The following is a 19,208-nucleotide window of genomic DNA, read 5'->3' on the forward strand; positions in this document are numbered from 1 at the left end:
AACAAAATACATCTGGATGGAGCGACCAATCCCCCGGATGTAAGGTCTGATGGCTGAGATAATCCGCTTCCCAATTGTGTACACCTGGGATATGTACGGTAGAAATTAGACAAGAGCTGGATTCTGCCCAAGAAAGTATCTGAGATACAGTACTTCTTTCATAGCTAGGGGACTGCAAGTCCCACCCTGATGATTGACATATGCCACAGTTGTGATATTGTCTGTCTGAAAACAAATGAATGGTTCTCTCTTTGACAGAGGCCAAATCTGAAGAGCCCTGAAAATAGTACGGAGTTCTAAAATATTGATTGATAACCTCACCTCTTGAGGTTTCCAAACCCCTTGTGTTATCAGAGATCCGCAGACAGCTCCCCAACCTGAAAGACTTGCATCTATTGTGATCACAGTCCAGGTAGGATGAACAAAAGGGACCCCCTGAATTAAACGATGATGGTCTAAGCACCAAGTCAGAGAGAGTTGAATGTTGGGATTTAAGTATATCAATTGTGATATCCGAGTATAATCCCTGCACCATTGATTCAGCATACAAAGCTGTAGAGGTCTCATGTGAAAACGAGCAAAGGGGATCGCGGCCAATGCTGCAGTCATGAGACCTAAAACTTCCATGCACATAGCCACTGAAGGGAATGATTGAGACTGAAGGTTTTGACAAGCTGAAACCAATTGTATTTGTCTCTTGTCTGTTAAGGACAGCGTCATGGACACTGAATCTATCTGGAAACCTAAAAAGGTGACCGTGTCTGAGGAATCAAGAAACTCTTTGGTAAATTCATCCTCCAACCATGTATTTGAATAAACAACACTAGTTGATTTGTGTGAGATTTGGTTAAATTTAAAGACTGAGCTAGAACCAAGATATCATCCAAATAAGGAAACACCGCAATACCCTGTCCTCTAATTACAGATAGAATGGCACCGAGAACCTTCAAAAAAATTCTTGGAGCTGTTGCTAGGCCAAATAGAAGAGCGACAATTTGGTAATGCTTGTCTAGAAAAGAGAATCTCAGAAAGTGATAGTGGTCTGGATGAATCGGAATGTGAAAATATGCATCCTGTAAGTCTATCGTGGACATATAATGACCTTGCTGAACAAAAGGCAAAATAGTCCTTATAGTCACCATCTTGAAAGTTGGGACTCTTAAAAAACTATTCAACAACTTCAGATCCAGAACTGGCCTGAATTAATTTTCTTTCTTTGGGACAATGAATAGATTCAAATAAAACCCCAAACCCTGTTACTGAAACGGAACTGGTATTATTACCCCTAAAAGCTCTAGATCTGAAACACACTTCAGAAAAGCCTGAGCCTTTGTTGGATTTGCTGGAATGTGAGAGAGAAAGAATCTTCTCACAGGAGGTCTTACTCTGAATCCTATTGGATACCCTTGAAAGACAATACTCTGAATCCACTGATTTTGAACAGAATCTGCCCAAATGTCTTGGAATAATTTCAATCTGCCCCCCACCAGCTGAACTGGATCGAGGGCCTCACCTTCATGCAGACTTGGGGGCTGGCTTTGGTTTCTTAAATGGCTTGGATTTATTCCAACTTGAAGAAGGTTTCCAATTGCAACTAGAGTCTTTAGGGGAAGGATTGGTTTTATGTTCCTTGTTGGGTCAAAAAGAACAAAAAAGATTAGAAGCTTTAGATTTATCCTTAGATCTTTTATCCTGAGGCAAAAAAACTCAATTCCCTCCAGTGATAGTTGAAATAATTTAATCCAAATAAATTGTTACCTTGGAAAGAAAGAGATAGTAATATAGACTTAGATACCATGTCAGCATTCCAAGATTTGAGCCATAAAGCTCTTCTAGCTAAAATAGCTGAATACTTAGATTTAACATCAATTTTGATGATATCAAAAATAGCATCACAGAGAAAATTATTAACATGTTGAAGTAAACGAACAATGCTAGACAAATCAGGATCTGTTTCCTGTTGCGCTAAGCTATCCAACCAAAAGGTTGATGCAGCCGCTACATCAGCCGTAGCAATGACAGGCCTGAGAAGATAGCCAGAAAATAAATACGCTTTCCTTAGATAAGATTCAAGTTTCCTATCTAAAGGATCTTTAAAAGAAGTACTGTTTTCCATAGGAATAGTAGTACATTTGGCAAGACTAGAAATAGCCCCATCAACTTTGGGGACTTTTTCCCAAAACACTAATCTAGCCGCTGGCAAAGGGTACAACTTTTTAAACCTAGAAGAAGGAATGAAAGAAGTACCAGGCTTAATCCATTCCTTAGCAATCACATCACAAATAGCATGAGGAACTGGAAAATCCTCAGGAGTAACCACAGGAGGTTTATAAACAGAATTTAAATATTTACTAGTTTTGATATCAAGAGGACTAGACTCCTCAATATCCAAAGTAACCAACACTTCTTTCAATAAGGAACAAATATACTCAATCTTGAAAAGATAAGTAGATTTGTCAGAGTCAATGTCTGAGGTAGGATCTTCTGAATCAGAGAGATCCTCATCAGAGGAGGATATTTCAGTATGTTGTCAGTCATTAGAAAATTCATCAAATTTATGAGACGTTTTAAAAGACCTTTTACGTTTATTAGAAGGTGGAATAGCAGACAAAGCCTTATGAATCGCATCAGCAATATAATTTTTTATATCAACAGGGATATTATGTACATTAGATGTTAAAGGAACAACAGAAACTGTACTAGTACTGAGGGAAACATTTTCTGCATGCAAAAGCTTATCATGGCAACTGTTACATACTACAGCTGGAGATATAATCGCAGCTAACTTACAACAGATACACTTAGCTTTGGTAGAACTGTGATCAGGCAGCAGGGTTCCAACAATTGCTTCTGAGACAGGATCAGACTGAGACATCCTGCAAAATGTAAAAGAAAAAAACAACATTAAAGCAAAATTTACAATTTCCTTATATGGCAGTTTCAGGAATGGGATAAAATGCAAACAGCATGGCCCTCTGAGTATATATGTCAGGGTGCCAGGAATCAGACTGAGACGAGAAGTGCAAAAATAATCACACCTTTATTAATAGCAAAAAATAATAAAAAGTCCACAAGTCAAATAACAAGCCAGGAGTCAAAACCAGAGCTGGGTGTCAGACCAGCCAAGACAGGAGCCAAAGCGAATAGTCAGACCAGCCGGAATCAGGAACAAGGAAAACAGCAAAGTCAGGAACAAGCCAGGGATCAGGAACCAGGAAGGACGTCAGGCAGCCAGGTAATACACAGGAACTCTAACAAACAGGTCTGAGACAACGCAAAGGCAAAGCATACTGAACAGAGGTCCTTTAAATAATAAGTGATGACATCACAATTCTGAGAATGCATCCTGTCTCACATGGATGATGCACACCAGTCTGACCATAAAAAGAAGTGTAGGAAATGAGCAGCATCCCCCACAATGCACCATAGTCAGGAAGAGAGTTGAGTAAAATGGCTGCCAGCAGCACATGGCAAACAACAGGGAAAAAACCCTGACAATATAGAAGGCAGGAGACATATAGGAAGTGGGGTGAAAAAATAAACTACATTTTTTGGCGCCAAGAATGACGCCTGACGCAAAATGAAGTGAAATTATGTTTTGGCGCCAACAACATCTGGAAATGACACAACCTTGTGCAAGGAAAACCTGGCATCAACTAAGACACCGGAAATGACGAACTTGCGTCATCAAAGACGTACCTTCGCGCCCAAAAGAATGACGCAATAAATAACAGCATTTTGCACCCTCGCAAGCCTAATTTTGCCTGCAAAAGAAAAAACAGTCAAATTGGTAAAGGTAAGACAAATAACTTCCTAAACATGCTTCCCAAACTGAAAATGACAGTCTGCAAAAAAGGAAATATACATAGACCTGACTCATGGCAAATATAAGTAAAATACATATATTTAAAACTTTATATTAATACATAAAGTGCCAAACCATAGCTGCGAGTGTCTCAAATAAGAAAAAACATACTTACCGAAAGAAACACATCCACATATAGCATATAGCCAAACCAGTACTGAAAAAGTATCAGCAGAGGTAATGGTATATAAGAGTATATCGTCGATCTGAAAAAGGAGGTAGGAGATGAATCCCTACGACCGATAACAGAGAACCTTTGAAAAGATTTCCCGCAAGGAAAACCATAACATCAATAGGCGATATTCCCTTCACATCCCCCTGACAAACACTGTACTCTGAGAGGAATTGGGCTTTAAAATGCATAGAAGCGCTTATCATAGAAGATATCATAGAACTCAAGCACAAACTTCACCACCTCCATAGGAGGCAAAGTTTGTAAAACTGAATTGTGGGTGTGGTGAGGGGTGTATTTATAGGCATTTTGAGATTTGGGAAACTTTGCCCCTCCTGGCAGGATTGTATATCCCATACGTGACTAGCTCATGGACTCTTGCCAATTACATGAATGAAAACCCTATTGGCTTATTCAGTTTTTAGTTGTTTTCAGTTTATATGTTAATAAACAACATTATTTTGTTTTAATAAAAAAATGTAAAATATGGCTCAAATCACACTTTTTAACCTTGCACTCAAATGAAATTCAATGTGATAATGCTTCTTAAAGTTGGATTTTTTTATTTATTTTTGGTAAAGAGGGTGGTGCCATTTCTTTGGGCAATTCATTTATTTTTTCTGAACTTATTTTCTAGTGGATTAAGTCATCATCTCTTATCAGCAATTATATAACATCAAGAAGTTCATGTTACCCCTTTTGTAAAAGAGAAGATTCTTCTCTTTCGTATTAGTGACCTTATAGACACCCGATCATAAACTGTTAGAAAAAACGTATCTAATGTTTTTCAACATTAAAATGTTATGAAAGTTTATGGGGATTTTTGTAGATACATGAGTTAATACATTTTTCTAAAGGGTTGTGATTGATCGTGATTTTAATTGAGATTTTCAGCACCCTCCTCTAATCCTGATGAGTAATTCATTCATTTAAAACTAAAGAGATTCCATTTTCAAATGAGTGGTCATATGCTTTTCTCAGTTGGGCTGAGTTAATTAAGTTGTTATTGCCTCCAAAAACAGAATCTAGATATGTATTCAAGCTTTGTGGTGCGGCGGGTGGGGTGAGAGGGGTAATTGTCACCTCTTGCTATCCACATGTATACCAGTGGTTCAGAGACATGTACAATTTTGTTCTGTTTCAAAACTATCTGACTGAACTTTTTAAAATATATTTATGTGTCACAATGGACTGACTCTCCCACTCACAAAGATGGTCATTCCCTTGATCTGATTTTCACCTATCGATGCACTCTTTCAAATTTAACAAACTCCCCTTTTCCTCTCTCTGACCATCATCTCCTAACTTGCAACATCACTTCCCTACCTACAACTCCCCCTCCCTCTACCCCTCACACCAAACTTCACAGAAGCACTAAGTCACTTGATCTGCATCAGCTCGCTAGCTCTCTCAAACCTCTCCTCTCATCCATCACCTCCTTTTCCTGCCCTGACCAATCTATCTGCCAGTATAATTCCATCCTTACATCGGTCATTGACACTCTGGCCCCTCCAACCTTAGCTCAGAAACCACACTCTCATCCTCAGCCCTGGCATACTCCTCTGACACGATACCTACGCAGATGCTCCCATACTGCTGAGCGACATTGGAGAAAATCTCGGAGTTCAGCTGACTTTCTTCACTACAAGTTCATCCTGAACTCCTACTATTTTGCCCTTAATCTTTATAAGCAACAATATTTTTCTAATCTCATGGACCACTGAGAGGCTCCAGTCTGTCCCAATAGCACCAAAGGGTGCGTCCCTTTTGTGAGTATTCAATTGTTATTTGTGTGGCTTGAAGATTTTGTTTTTGGCTGTACTAGGCCATGTTTGGCGCCTCTGTGTTTTCTCTTTTTTCAGTTACCCACCTATCAGGAAGACTATCCTATGACTGAGAGCTGCCTATTGTTTTTGGACTTATTACACTTTGGGATTTTATTTTCACCACCTATTCTTGGACTGATTTTGGTACATTTTTATTGTTCCTCTTATTGTTTAGTACTATAGTCCTATATTTGTGTTGTGTGATTATTTGATATCTTATGTGTGTATGTCACAGGAGGTGCCCCCTAAGGGTGTGATTACACATTGGAGTGTACTACACCCTCATTTTTTCTTTTAAAGTTACCAATGACCTACTTACAGCAAAATCCAAACCCACTTCTCTCTGCTTATCCTCCTTGACCTGTCTGCAGCCTTTGACACTGTTGACCACCCTCTTCTGCTCCAAACCCTCCAATCCTTCGGCATCTGTGACACAGCTCTCTCATGGTTCTCTTCCTATCTGACTAATCGTACATTTAGTAGAGCCTTCTCCGGAGCATCATCTGCCCCGTTACCACTTTCTGTTGGGGTACCTCAAGGCTCTGTCCTTGGTCCCCTTCTCTTTTCAATCTACACGTTGTCACTAGGTTCCTTAATAAAGTCCCATGGGTTTCAATACCATTTGTATGCCGATGACACCCAAATCTACCTCTCTGCACCAGACCTACCTCCTTCCTTATTAACCCGTGTCACTAACTGTCCTTCTCACATCTCATCTTGGATGTCCTCTCACTACCTTAAGCTTAATCTCTCCAAAACTGAACTCCTTATTTTCCCCCTTCTTCCAATGTCTCCACCCCCAAAATTTCTATAACTGTTGATAATTCCATCATTACCCCTACCCCGCATGCCCGATGTCTTGGGGTCACACTTGACTCAGATCTTTCCTTCACTCCTCACATTCAGTGGCTAAAGCCTGCCGCTTCCACCTTAAAAACATTGCTAAAATTAGACATTTCCTTACACAAGATACAACCAAGATTTTAATCCACTCTCTCATCCTTTCCGGCTTTGACTACTGCAATTCCGTCCTCTCTGGTCTACCTAGCTGCCACATAGCTCCTTTACAATCCATTATGAATGCCTTTGCCAGGCTCATCTTCCTTACTCGTCGCTCTTCATCTGCTGCACCTCTCTGCCAATCCCTTCACTGGCTTCCTCTTGCCTCTAGGATTAAACACAAAATCCTCACCCTGACATATAAAGCTCTCAACTGCACTGCTCCCCCCTACATCTCAGAACTTGTCTCTAGATACTCTCCCTCCCGTCCCCTTCGATCAGCTCAGGATCTTCTCCTCTCCTCCTCTCTTGTTACTTCCTCACATTCACATTTACAGGTCTTCTCCAGACTGGCCCCCATCTTGTGGAATTTCCTGCCTCGCTCCATAAGACTCTCCCCTAGTTTTAACAGCTTCAAGCACTCCCTAAAAACTCTACTATTCAGGGATGCATATAACCAACACTAACCTTTCCTAACGCCATTGCTTTCCCCTTGAACCCCTTAGATTGTAAGCCTATGGGCCCAGCTGTTTACAGATCGCTTCATAAGAGCCGACTACAACAGTGAAACTCTCGCAGGCAGGGCCCTCTACCCACTTGACCCCTACAAAAGCCTGTACACCGACTATGTTTACAGCGCTGCGGAATCTGTTGGCGCTCTACAAATACCTGATAATAATAATAATAATAATAATAATAATAATAATATGTGGCTGTTTAACAGCTAGTATTTTTTACATTGGGTAACCTACTCATAATGATAAGGTAATATTATTTTAATAGCCAGTGAGAGATTTTTAAATAGAAGAAAAATTAAGGATGGATTGGAAACGCTTTAAAATGTAATCAGAATTGTTGAAAGAGAAGATGGAGAAAAAAAAAGAAATGTAACTATACTTATTCATATTTATTCTTGCTCTTAAGTGGACTATAAGATGATGCCAGGGTTTTAAAGGTTTACGATTCTCGAAAAGAGGAAATGATTGTTAGTCACTAAATTGGTCACTAGCATTACTCTGTATATATACTGCTAATGAAAGTCTTGCCTTTGAAAAAGATTTTGACCTCTGTTTTTAGATGTTTTCTGACATATCCATTATATCTATTCACTTTTATGTATCATACTTCCGTAGTGGATAAAGCTGTCAGCTACTTTTATCAAGTGTGGGAGCAAACTACATTAATCCCTTACGGCTAGATTTAGAGTTCTGCGGTCAAAGGGGTGCGTTAGCTACACATGCTTTTTTTTTCCCGCACCTTTTAAATACCGCTGGTATTTAGAGTTCACAGAAGGGCTGCGTTAGGCTCCAAAAAAGGAGCGTATAGCATATTTACCGCAACTGCAACTCTCAATACCAGCGGTGCTTACGGACGCGGACAGCTTAAAAAATGTGCTCGTGCACGATTCCCCCATAGGAAACAATGGGACAGTTTGAGCTGAAAAAAAACCTAACACCTGCAAAAAAGCAGCGTTCAGCTCCTAACGCAGCCCCATTGTTTCCTATGGGGAAACACTTCCTAAGTCTGCACCTAACACCCTAACATGTACCCCGAGTCTAAACACCCCTAACCTTACACTTATTAACCCCTATTCTGCCGCCGCCGCTATCGCTGACCCCTGCATTTTATTATTAACCCCTAATCTGCCGCTCCGTACACCGCCGCAACCTACGTTATCCCTATGTACCCCTAATCTGCTGCCCCTAACACCGCCGACCCCTATATTATATTTATTAACCCCTAATCTGCCCCCCACAACGTCGCCGCCAGCTACCTACAATAATTAACCCCTAATCTGCCGACCGGACCTCACCGCTACTATAATAAAGTTATTAACCCCTAATCCGCATCACTCCCGCCTCAATAACCCTATAAGAAATAGTATTAACCCCTAATCTGCCCTCCCTAACATCGCCGACACCTAACTTCAATTATTAACCCCTAATCTGCCGACCGGATCTCGCCGCTACTCTAATAAATGGATTAACCCCTAAAGCTAAGTCTAACCCTAACACTAACACCCCCCTAAGTTAAATATAATTTAAATCTAACTAAATAAATTAACTCTTATTAAATAAATTATTCCTATTTAAAGCTAAATACTTACCTGTAAAATAAACCATAAAATAGCTACAATATAACGAATAATTATATTGTAGCTATTTTAGGATTAATATTTATTTTACAGGCAGCTTTGTATTTATTTTAACCAGGTACAATAGCTATTAAATAGTTAAGAACTATTTAATAGCTAAAATAGATAAAATAATTACAAAATTACCTGTAAAATAAATCCTAACCTAAGTTACAATTAAACCTAACACTACACTATCAATAAATTAATTAAATACAATACCTACAAATAACTACAATTAAATAAATTAACTAAAGTACAAAAAATAAAAAAGAACTAAGTTACAAAAAATAATTATTTTTTTACAAACATTAGAAAAATATTACAACAATTTTAAACTAATTACACCTACTCTAAGCCCCCTAATAAAATATCAAAGACCCCCAAAATAAAAAATGCCCTACCCTATTCTAAATTAAAAAAGTTCAAAGCTCTTTTACCTTACCAGCCCTGAAAAGGGCCATTTGCGGGGCATGCCCCAAATAATTCAGCTCTTTTGCCTGTAAAAAAAAACATACAATACCCCCCCCCCAACATTACAACCCACCACCCACATACCCCTAATCTAACCCAAACCCCCCTTAAATAAACCTAACACTAAGCCCCTGAAGATCTTCCTACCTTATCTTCACCATGCCAGGTTCACCGATCCGTCCTCTGAAGTCTTGATCCAAGCCTCCGAAGTCTTCATCCAAGCCCAAGCGGGGGCTGGCGATCCATAATCCGGCTGAAGTCTTCTATCAAGCGGCGGCTGAAGAGGTCCAGAAGAGGTTCCAAAGTCTTCATCCTATCCGGGAAGAAGAGGAGATCCGGACCGGCAACCATCTTGATCCAAGCGGCATCTTCTATCTTCATCCGATGACGAACGGCTCCATCTTGAAGACCTCCAGCGCGGATCCATCCTCTTCTTCCGACTTCAACCTGAAGAATGAAGGTTCCTTTAAGGGACGTCATCCAAGATGGCCTCCCTCGAATTCCGATTGGCTGATAGCCAATCGGAATTAAGGTAGGAAAATTCTGATTGGCTGATGGAATCAGCCAATCAGATTCAAGTTCAATCCGATTGGCTGATTGGATCAGCCAATCAGATTGAGCTCGCATTCTATTGGCTGATCGGAACAGCCAATAGAATGCGAGCTCAATCTGATTGGCTGATCCAATCAGCCAATCGGATTGAACTTGAATCTGATTGGCTGATTCCATCAGCCAATCAGAATTTTCCTACCTTAATTCCGATTGGCTGATAGAATCCTATCAGCCAATCGGAATTCGAGGGACGCCATCTTGGATGACGTCCCTTAAAGGAACCTTCATTCTTCAGTTGGACGTCGGAAGAAGAGGATGGATCCGCGCTGGAGGTCTTCAAGATGGAGCCGTTCGTCATCGGATGAAGATAGAAGATGCCGCTTGGATCAAGATGGTTGCCGGTCCGGATCTCCTCTTCTTCCCGGATAGGATGAAGACTTTGGAGCCTCTTCTGGACCTCTTCAGCCGCCGCTTGATAGAAGACTTCAGCCGGATTATGGATCGCCAGCCCCCGCTTGGGCTTGGATGAAGACTTCGGAGGCTTGGATCAAGACTTCGGAGGACGGATCGGTGAACCTGGCATGGTGAAGATAAGGTAGGAAGATCTTCAGGGGCTTAGTGTTTATTTAAGGGGGGTTTGGTTTAGATTAGGGGTATGTGGGTGGTGGGTTGTAATGTTGTGGGGGGGGTATTGTATGTTTTTTTTACAGGCAAAAGAGCTGAATTATTTGGGGCATGCCGCGCAAATGGCCCTTTTCAGGGCTGGTAAGGTAAAAGAGCTTTGAACTTTTTTAATTTAGAATAGGGTAGGGCATTTTTTTATTTTGGGGGTCTTTGTTATTTTATTAGGGGGCTTAGAGTAGGTGTAATTAGTTTAAAATTGTTGTAATATTTTTCTAATGTTTGTAAATATTTTTTTATTTTTTGTAACTTAGTTCTTTTTTATTTTTTGTACTTTAGTTAGTTTATTTAATTGTAGTTATTTGTAGGTATTGTATTTAATTAATTTATTGATAGTGTAGTGTTAGGTTTAATTGTAACTTAGGTTAGGATTTATTTTACAGGTAATTTTGTAATTATTTTAACTATTTTAGCTATTAAATAGTTCTTAACTATTTAATAGCTATTGTACCTGGTTAAAATAAATACAAAGTTGCCTGTAAAATAAATATTAATCCTAAAATAGCTACAATATAATTATTCGTTATATTGTAGCTATATTAGGGTTTATTTTACAGGTAAGTATTTAGCTTTAAATAGGAATAATTTATTTAATAAGAGTTAATTTATTTAGTTAGATTTAAATTATATTTAACTTAGGGGGGTGTTAGTGTTAGGGTTAGACTTAGCTTTAGGGGTTAATCCATTTATTAGAGTAGCGGCGAGATCCGGTTGGCAGATTAGGGGTTAATAATTGAAGTTAGGTGTCGGCGATGTTAGGGAGGGCAGATTAGGGGTTAATACTATTTCTTATAGGGTTATTGAGGCGGGAGTGAGGCGGATTAGGGGTTAATACATTTATTATAGTAGCGGTGAGGTCCGTTCGGCAGATTAGGGGTTAATAAGTGTAGGTAGGTGGAGGCGACGTTGGGGGCGGCAGATTAGGAGTTAATAAATATTATGTAGGTGTCGGCGGTATTAGGGGCAGCAGATTAGGGGTACATAGGGATAACGTAGGTGGCGGCGGTGTGCGGTCGGCAGATTAGGGGTTACATTTTTTTAATAGAGTGGCGGCGATGTGGGGGGGCCTCGGTTTAGGGGTACATAGGTAGTTTATGGGTGTTAGTGTACTTTAGAGCACAGTAGTTAAGAGCTTTATAAACCGGCGTTAGCCCAAGAAGCTCTTAACTACTGACTTTTTTCTGCGGCTGGAGTTTTGTCGTTAGATTTCTAATGCTCACTTCAGATCCCATTGAAAAGATAGGATACGCAATTGACGTAAGGGGATCTGCGGTATGGAAAAGTCGCGGCTGCAAAGTGAGCGTTAGACCCTTTCCTGACTGACTCTAAATACCAGCGGTAGCCCAAAACCAGCGTTAGGAGCCTCTAACGCTGGTTTTGACGGCTAACGCCAAACTCTAAATCTAGCCGTTAGTGATCAGAGCATTTTTCAATTTTCTGACAGTTTGGGACCAGGGCTATTTTTACATTTCTGTGGTGTTTGTGTTTAGCTGTAATTTTCCTCTTACTCATTTACTGTACCTACACATATTATATAGCGTTGTTCTCACCATTAAATGGACTTTCTAAAGATACCATTATTTTCATCATATATTATAATTTAATATATTTTATTTTATAAAATATGATTAAACAATTGAAAAACACACACTTTTTCTAACTTTGACCCCCAAAATCTGTTACACATCTACAACCACCAAAAAACAACCATGCTAAATAGTTTCTAAATTTTGTCCTGAGTTTTTGTCCTCTCTCTGCATCAGTTTGCCTAAAAAAGGGTATTGCACGATGCCTCAATATTGATGCATCACTGCAGTACCCTGAAAGCAGTTGGAAGGGATCGCGATCACTTCCTCCGCTTGAGACCCCTGAAGCCGTACCAGGTATGTTCCTTGGTCGCTTATGACCATTTTTTGTAGGACGTGCCTGGTACGTCCTTGGCAGTTAAGGGGTTAAAGGGACATGAAACACACAAAAAAATGAGAGCGTGACATTTTAAACAACTTTCCCATTTACTTCTATTATGAACTTTTCTTTGTTCTAATGTAAGTCTTTGTTGAAGAGATATGCACATGCTTTGAACACTACATGAAGTGCAGTTAAGAAGAAAGATCCCAGTTATTCCATTTGATATTGTTGTAATAAAATTTATCTTAAAGGGACAATCAACACCAAATTTGTTATTTTTAAAAAAGAAAGGTAATCCCTTTATTTACCATTCCCCAGTTTTGCATAACCAACAATGTTATAGAAATATACTTTTTACCTCTGTAATTACCTTGTATCTAAGCTTCTGCAGACTGACTCCTTATCTCAGATTTTTTGACAGACTTGCACTCCCGTTAGACTCTTAAATAACTCCACTAGAATGAGCACAATGTTATCTATAATGCACACATAAACAAACAGTACATGTTATTAGCTATTCACAGCCCCAGAGTCAGAAATCAGCCTAGAAGCCTACATAGCTTTAGCTTTAAACAAAAAATACCAAGAGAAAAAAGCTAATTTGATGATAAAAGTAAATTTGAATGTTGTTTAATATTACATGCTCTAGTTTAATTTGGACTTTACTGTCCCTTTAATAAACTAATTTAATTAAACTCTCTATGAAATCCACAAAGAACTTGAGTTTCTGTTTTATTTGTTTGTTGGCTAGTTATTAAATATCAGTATTATGATGTATTGCATATTATAATATCTTTATAAATCAGGAGAAATAAATAATAGAGATGATGAACGGCATCTTTGAAAATTAACCATTGTAATATTCATAGGTGTTGAGCAAAAGTCCAGGACAGTAAATTGACTTGAAATAATTGCATTGGTTTATAGTATAATTTTCCAATTTCTCTATATTTTATTATTATGGGTTTAGTGCTTTAACGTTTGTATGTTTATTTGTTCTTTTATTTCAGAAAATAAATGTCTTTATAGATGAGTGTCTATACTTAAAATTGCCCTGGAGGTCATAAAAGCTGATGAATGTGCGTTAACGTGTAGCTTTCTTCTGTACTTTACTATAGTTATAGGTCTCAAACAGTGGTGTAGAACACGTACTTAGACTATTGGGTGAAAATCCCTGACATATTTGGAGAGACTTGTTATTGAGTTATAAAATAAGTTTATGAATTCTTCAAAAGGCGTAATTCTGTACTCAGTGGGTTTTTTTTTCTTAGAATAACTGTGAAACGAGTGTCTGTTATAAATATTTATTTACAAATATCTTTAGCTAGCTTATCTCTTCCTTGTGTACCTTCTATAACCTTCTTTGCGTACCTTCTATAACTAAAATAGCAAGTTTGTTGATAAGCTTCCTCTTCACCTCTATACATTGTGTATAGATTAACTAGATCATGTTTCCATACTGTGATATGGTAATGGAAAAAGTATTGGGTTTAGAATGATTAACATTAACAAATAGTATAAATACCAAGCTGGTCTACAACAAAATTATTCCTTAACAAATATCCATGATGAAGTTTATTCTGCTCTGTGTGCTCCTGGGAGTAGCTGGTAAGTTTTGAAATAGAAAACATTATTTCCAGAAGATTATAACAGGAACTCAATCCAGGCAGAAACCAATCTCTCTATCAATCAAATTATTATTTACATATAACCCAGTGCTCTTGATTTTTTTGTATTATTTAATTTTAAGTAGAATGCAAATTAATTGCACAATACAATTAAATAAAAATATTTTAAGCAAAATTTGTAAAAATTTGTATTGGAATATAGAGAAAAGCAAAGTAGATGTGGTGTTTCATTTTGGTAAAGGATAATATATCAACTATGAGTTGAAAGACAACAGTACGCATTAAACGTTTGTTGGACTGAAACAAACCTTATTTCCTCCAGCCTCTCTGTGTAATATAGTAATGGGTGATACAACTGAAAATTGTAGCTACATAGTCATTTTTATATTTTGATTTCTGCCAATTTTATAGATAACAAAACAGACACCCCATTATTTTTTTAATACAAGCAAATAATCTCACTGAGAAATCTTAATAATAATAATCTTAAGTCAATAAATCCAAAAATAAAAACAAAACTAATCTGTTTTTTCAATAATATTCGTACTCAATAATTTTCCATTTTATTTTTAAATATTCAATGACTTGTTTCCCTCTCAAATATACCAAATTGTGAGTTTAAAAAGTTTCTCAAAATAAACTAAAACTTTTGTTATTGCCCAAAATTTAAAAGACTTGCTCTACTTTATAAAAGAGTTTAAAAAATTACATTCAATCACTAGATGATAAATTAATCCAGGTATTTATCTGATAAGAAGTTAAATGTGTCAATTAAAATAATCAGATATGTCAATGCCTTTAGCAGAACAATCTGTACTGAAGTTCTGACAACTGGGTTGATGTAGACTGACCAATATATTATATCTAATCATATTAACTCTTTGTAACCAATACATAAATAAATATATTCATGCCTTTTACTTTCAGATTAGTGGGATATGATATGTGTTGTGTATGAAATTTAAGTTATAAATTGAAAATGTATAATTTTATTTTATGTATCTAAAACTTTTCTTTTGAAACACTAAAACCACTTTGTATTTAAAATATTTAAAAATGTCAAGTATTTTATTAGGGATTGTTGAATGTTATTGAAAATTCATTACAAATTACATATGCTAACCATTTGTCTCTACTAAATGAATATTGAATGAATAAATCAAGTTTACCTGTATTGATGAATTGATTGTATGTCACACATTAAATACATCATAGTTTAATTTTTATATTTTTGAATTGTTATTTTTTTAATTAAAACACTTATTCAGCATTAATTTTAATAGACATTTTTTTAATTAAAATTATTAACAATTATTGTAAAGAAACATATAAATAGTAATTTTAGAAATTGTAAATAGCATTGATATACTAACCTATATTCACTAATGATACAAAATATTTGTTAATCAGAAATAAATATGTATAGCATTATTTATGGCACTTTCTTTCAAACATTCAAAATATTTTTCTTAATAAATGAATTAGGAAACTATGTTTAATATTGTTCTGTATAATTTTATTACAATATAATACTGTGATTACATTCCATGCTGGCACCTATTTTAAAACCATCCCTTAGTTAGAAAGCATCCTTTAGTAACCCCTATAAAAATATCAATTTTAAATGTCTTACTCTACAGCTGCATTTGATGATGATGATAAGATTGTAGGAGGTTACACCTGCGGCAAGAATGCTCTCCCGTATCAGGTGTCTCTGAACTCCGGTTACCATTTCTGTGGTGGGTCCCTGATTAACAGCCTGTGGGTTGTGTCTGCTGCTCACTGCTACAAAACGTAAGTTACATGAATTTTTTCGTTATAAGTTATATTGTTTGTTTTTTGTGTACTTTTCAATTTCTTTATTTAATTCTAAAGAGTTAACTTTAGTTCATTAGGCTTTACAACTTTTCTCATGACTGGATGCTTTAAATATGCCTTTTATATTTATTGCTTTTATAAAATGCATTTTTATTTAAGACTGTGTTATACATTCCTTTTTAATTCTTGATCTCATCACACCTGCAGAAGCATCCAGGTCAGACTGGGAGAGCACAACATTGTTACCAGTGAGGGCACAGAGCAGTTCATCAACTCTGCCAAGGTCATCAGACATGCCAGCTACAACTCCAGGACCCTGGACAATGACATCATGCTCATCAAGCTCGCCTCTGCCGCCACCCTGAACTCCTATGTGAAGGCTGTAGCTCTGCCCTCTGGATGTGCCGCCGCTGGCACCAGCTGTCTGATCTCTGGCTGGGGAAACACACTCAGCAGTGGCAGTGAGTAACTATCACTAAATACACAGTTTACAATGTTTTAAGAAAATATCAGTTGATGCAAACAGACATGAACTATTGGATGTTTTTAAAAGAGTCTTTCCCATATTCAGTATTTCTAACAGACTTATTGATCAAAATAAAATATACACGAAAAAAATATTTTAAAAAATAATTTTTTTCACTTTTTTTAAATCATAATTAGTAATAAAATAAATATATAAATGTCTGTTTCATTTGTAGCCAACTACCCAGATCTCCTTCAGTGCGTGAGCGCCCCTATCCTGACTACTGCCCAGTGTACCGGTGCCTACCCAGGAGAGATCACCAACAACATGATCTGCGTTGGATATCTGGAAGGTGGCAAGGATTCCTGCCAGGTAACAACACTTGTCCTCATAGATGGAGCTTTTTTACAGTGCATTATAATTGCATTTTTTTTCTTCTGCAAATGATATTTTATTTCCATATTTGTTTTATTTTTGACATTTGTTTTTAGATAAAGTCTATAAAACACATTTTATTTTAGACTTGACATAGATATGTACACGTTCCTTTAGATGCTCACAACTAATATGATTAAGATTATAATTAAGAGTTGAATTCTCTGTGATGATAATTTTCCTTCTTTCAGGGTGACTCTGGCGGACCTGTGGTGTGTAACGGACAGCTGCAGGGTATTGTCTCATGGGGCTATGGCTGTGCTCTCAGGAACTATCCTGGTGTCTACACCAAAGTCTGCAACTACGTCTCCTGGATCCAGAACACCATCGCTGCCAACTAAAGCTCTTGTATTACGAGATATATCCTGACTGGATTTAATTTAACATAAGATGATCTTTCTCATGGATATTTTAAATAAATAGGTTATTTATTTTACATGTCTTATGAATTGAGTCTTGTGTATATAAGTATAATTTTGCAAATATTTTAGGACTTTAAAGGGAAGCTTTACACTTAAAAAGGGGCAAAATGATGCAATGCATTATTAAGAGATATAATAATAATAATAATAAGCAGGGAAAGCCAAGGCAAAGGGTAAAGTATTAAAATGCAGCGTGAAGTAGCAACAGAAAGTTAAAGGGACACTGAACCCAATTTTTTTTATTTCGTGATTCAGAGCATAGAGCATGCAATTTTAAGCAACTTTCTAATTTACTCCTATTATCAATTTTTCTTTGTTCTCTTGCTATCTTTATTTGAAAAAGAAGCCATCTAAGGTTTTTTTTTGGTTCAGAACTATGGACAGCACTTTTTTTTATTGGTGGTTGAATATATCCACCAATCAGCAAGGACAACCCATGTTGTTCACCAAAAATGGGCCGGCATCTAAACTTACATTCTTGCATTTCAAATAAAGATACCAAGAGAATGAAAAAAAATTGATAATAGGAGTAAATTAGAAAGTTGCTTAAAGTTTCATGCTCTATCTGAATCACAAAGAAAACATTTGGGTTCAGTGTCCCTTTAAATTGAAATACAAATGTTTGTGTTTAAATGTGAAAAGTTGTAAAATTGATGAAGGTTTGGGATATGCACTGAACATCTATTTTTGTACATCACTGAAACTTTGGGTTGAATTCAGGAGTACACTTGCACCTGATACCTAATGAAGATGCCCTGGTTTCTCACACATATTGTAAATACATATGTAGGAATGACCAGCTTCTAATTAAGGTGAAATCCTAATTTATAAATGTAAAGCCTTCTGAAAAAAAGGGTCACTATTTGACTATATGCAAGTATTCACAAAGCATTAAATATGGGGAAGTTCCAAATTTATTTACTAATGCAGGTCTTATGTATCATCACTTACTATAACAAGTTCCTCTCACATAATTACACAAAAAAAACTATTTTCACTTGGTAAGCGATTACCAGCTACTACTGAACATGCACAGAAGTTTACAGGTTATGCATATACGAGTCTGCAATTGACCAATGGCTGTCACATGATACAGGGTCCGGCAAGGTGAAGTAAATTGTGAATTTTGACAGAAAAAAAAATGTACTGCTCATTTAAAATTCAGAATAAGTGCTATTGCATCGTCTTTTTATTATGACCTTGTTTTTTATGCAATTATACTGTATTTAAAGGTACTTTAACTAATCAGGAACTTTTGCTATTTGAGGTTTAAACAGCCCTCTACCAGCAGCATTCCCCAGAAAAGCAGCCATTCACTTGAAGGGATCTGTGTCTAAAATTAAGATTAAATGAAATCAAGTATTGCTTAAATATTTGGAAGATGAATACCGAAATAAACTTGCAAATAAGAACATCAACCAAATATGCTCCAGAAAATTAAATATGGCTTTAAAATACAATTATCCTCTGAAATGTGTCAAGGATGTTGATAAACCTTAGAATAAATAAAAATTCTAAACTATAAGATGCCATATAGCTTTCGATAGTTGTTACATAATATTAATGCAGGTTTTCTCAAATACATAAGCCCTAACAATATTTTCCTATCTGAAAATAGATGAATCAACACTCCAAGAAATCTGGCCTTCTAGGAATACTTTAGGGCAGGATGGTGTTTATCTTAATGTATTACATTTTGGAACTAAAGCACACTTAGACCCAAATTACAAGTGGAGCTCTAATGCTACCGCTGGATGTGATATCAATATCACTGGAAAGAAAAGCCCGGTTGACAGAAGTGGAATAAGGGCACATTTGACCCCCACTT

At 36.9% G+C, this 19,208-nt stretch overlaps 1 protein-coding gene across 1 annotated transcript; it reads left to right on the forward strand.

The window, feature by feature from the left end:
- Window positions 1-14,176: 14,176 nt before the first annotated feature.
- Window positions 14,177-17,299, forward strand: LOC128639661 (trypsin-like). Its single transcript, XM_053691786.1, has 5 exons — window positions 14,177-14,219; window positions 15,880-16,033; window positions 16,265-16,518; window positions 16,759-16,895; window positions 17,150-17,299. Exons 1-5 carry the CDS (start codon window positions 14,177-14,179, stop codon window positions 17,297-17,299), a joined length of 738 nt encoding a protein of 245 aa, XP_053547761.1.
- The last annotated feature ends 1,909 nt before the right edge of the window (window positions 17,300-19,208 follow it).

Source organism: Bombina bombina, chromosome 9 (genome assembly GCF_027579735.1).
Source record: "Bombina bombina isolate aBomBom1 chromosome 9, aBomBom1.pri, whole genome shotgun sequence".
NCBI classification, from domain to species: domain Eukaryota; kingdom Metazoa; phylum Chordata; class Amphibia; order Anura; family Bombinatoridae; genus Bombina; species Bombina bombina.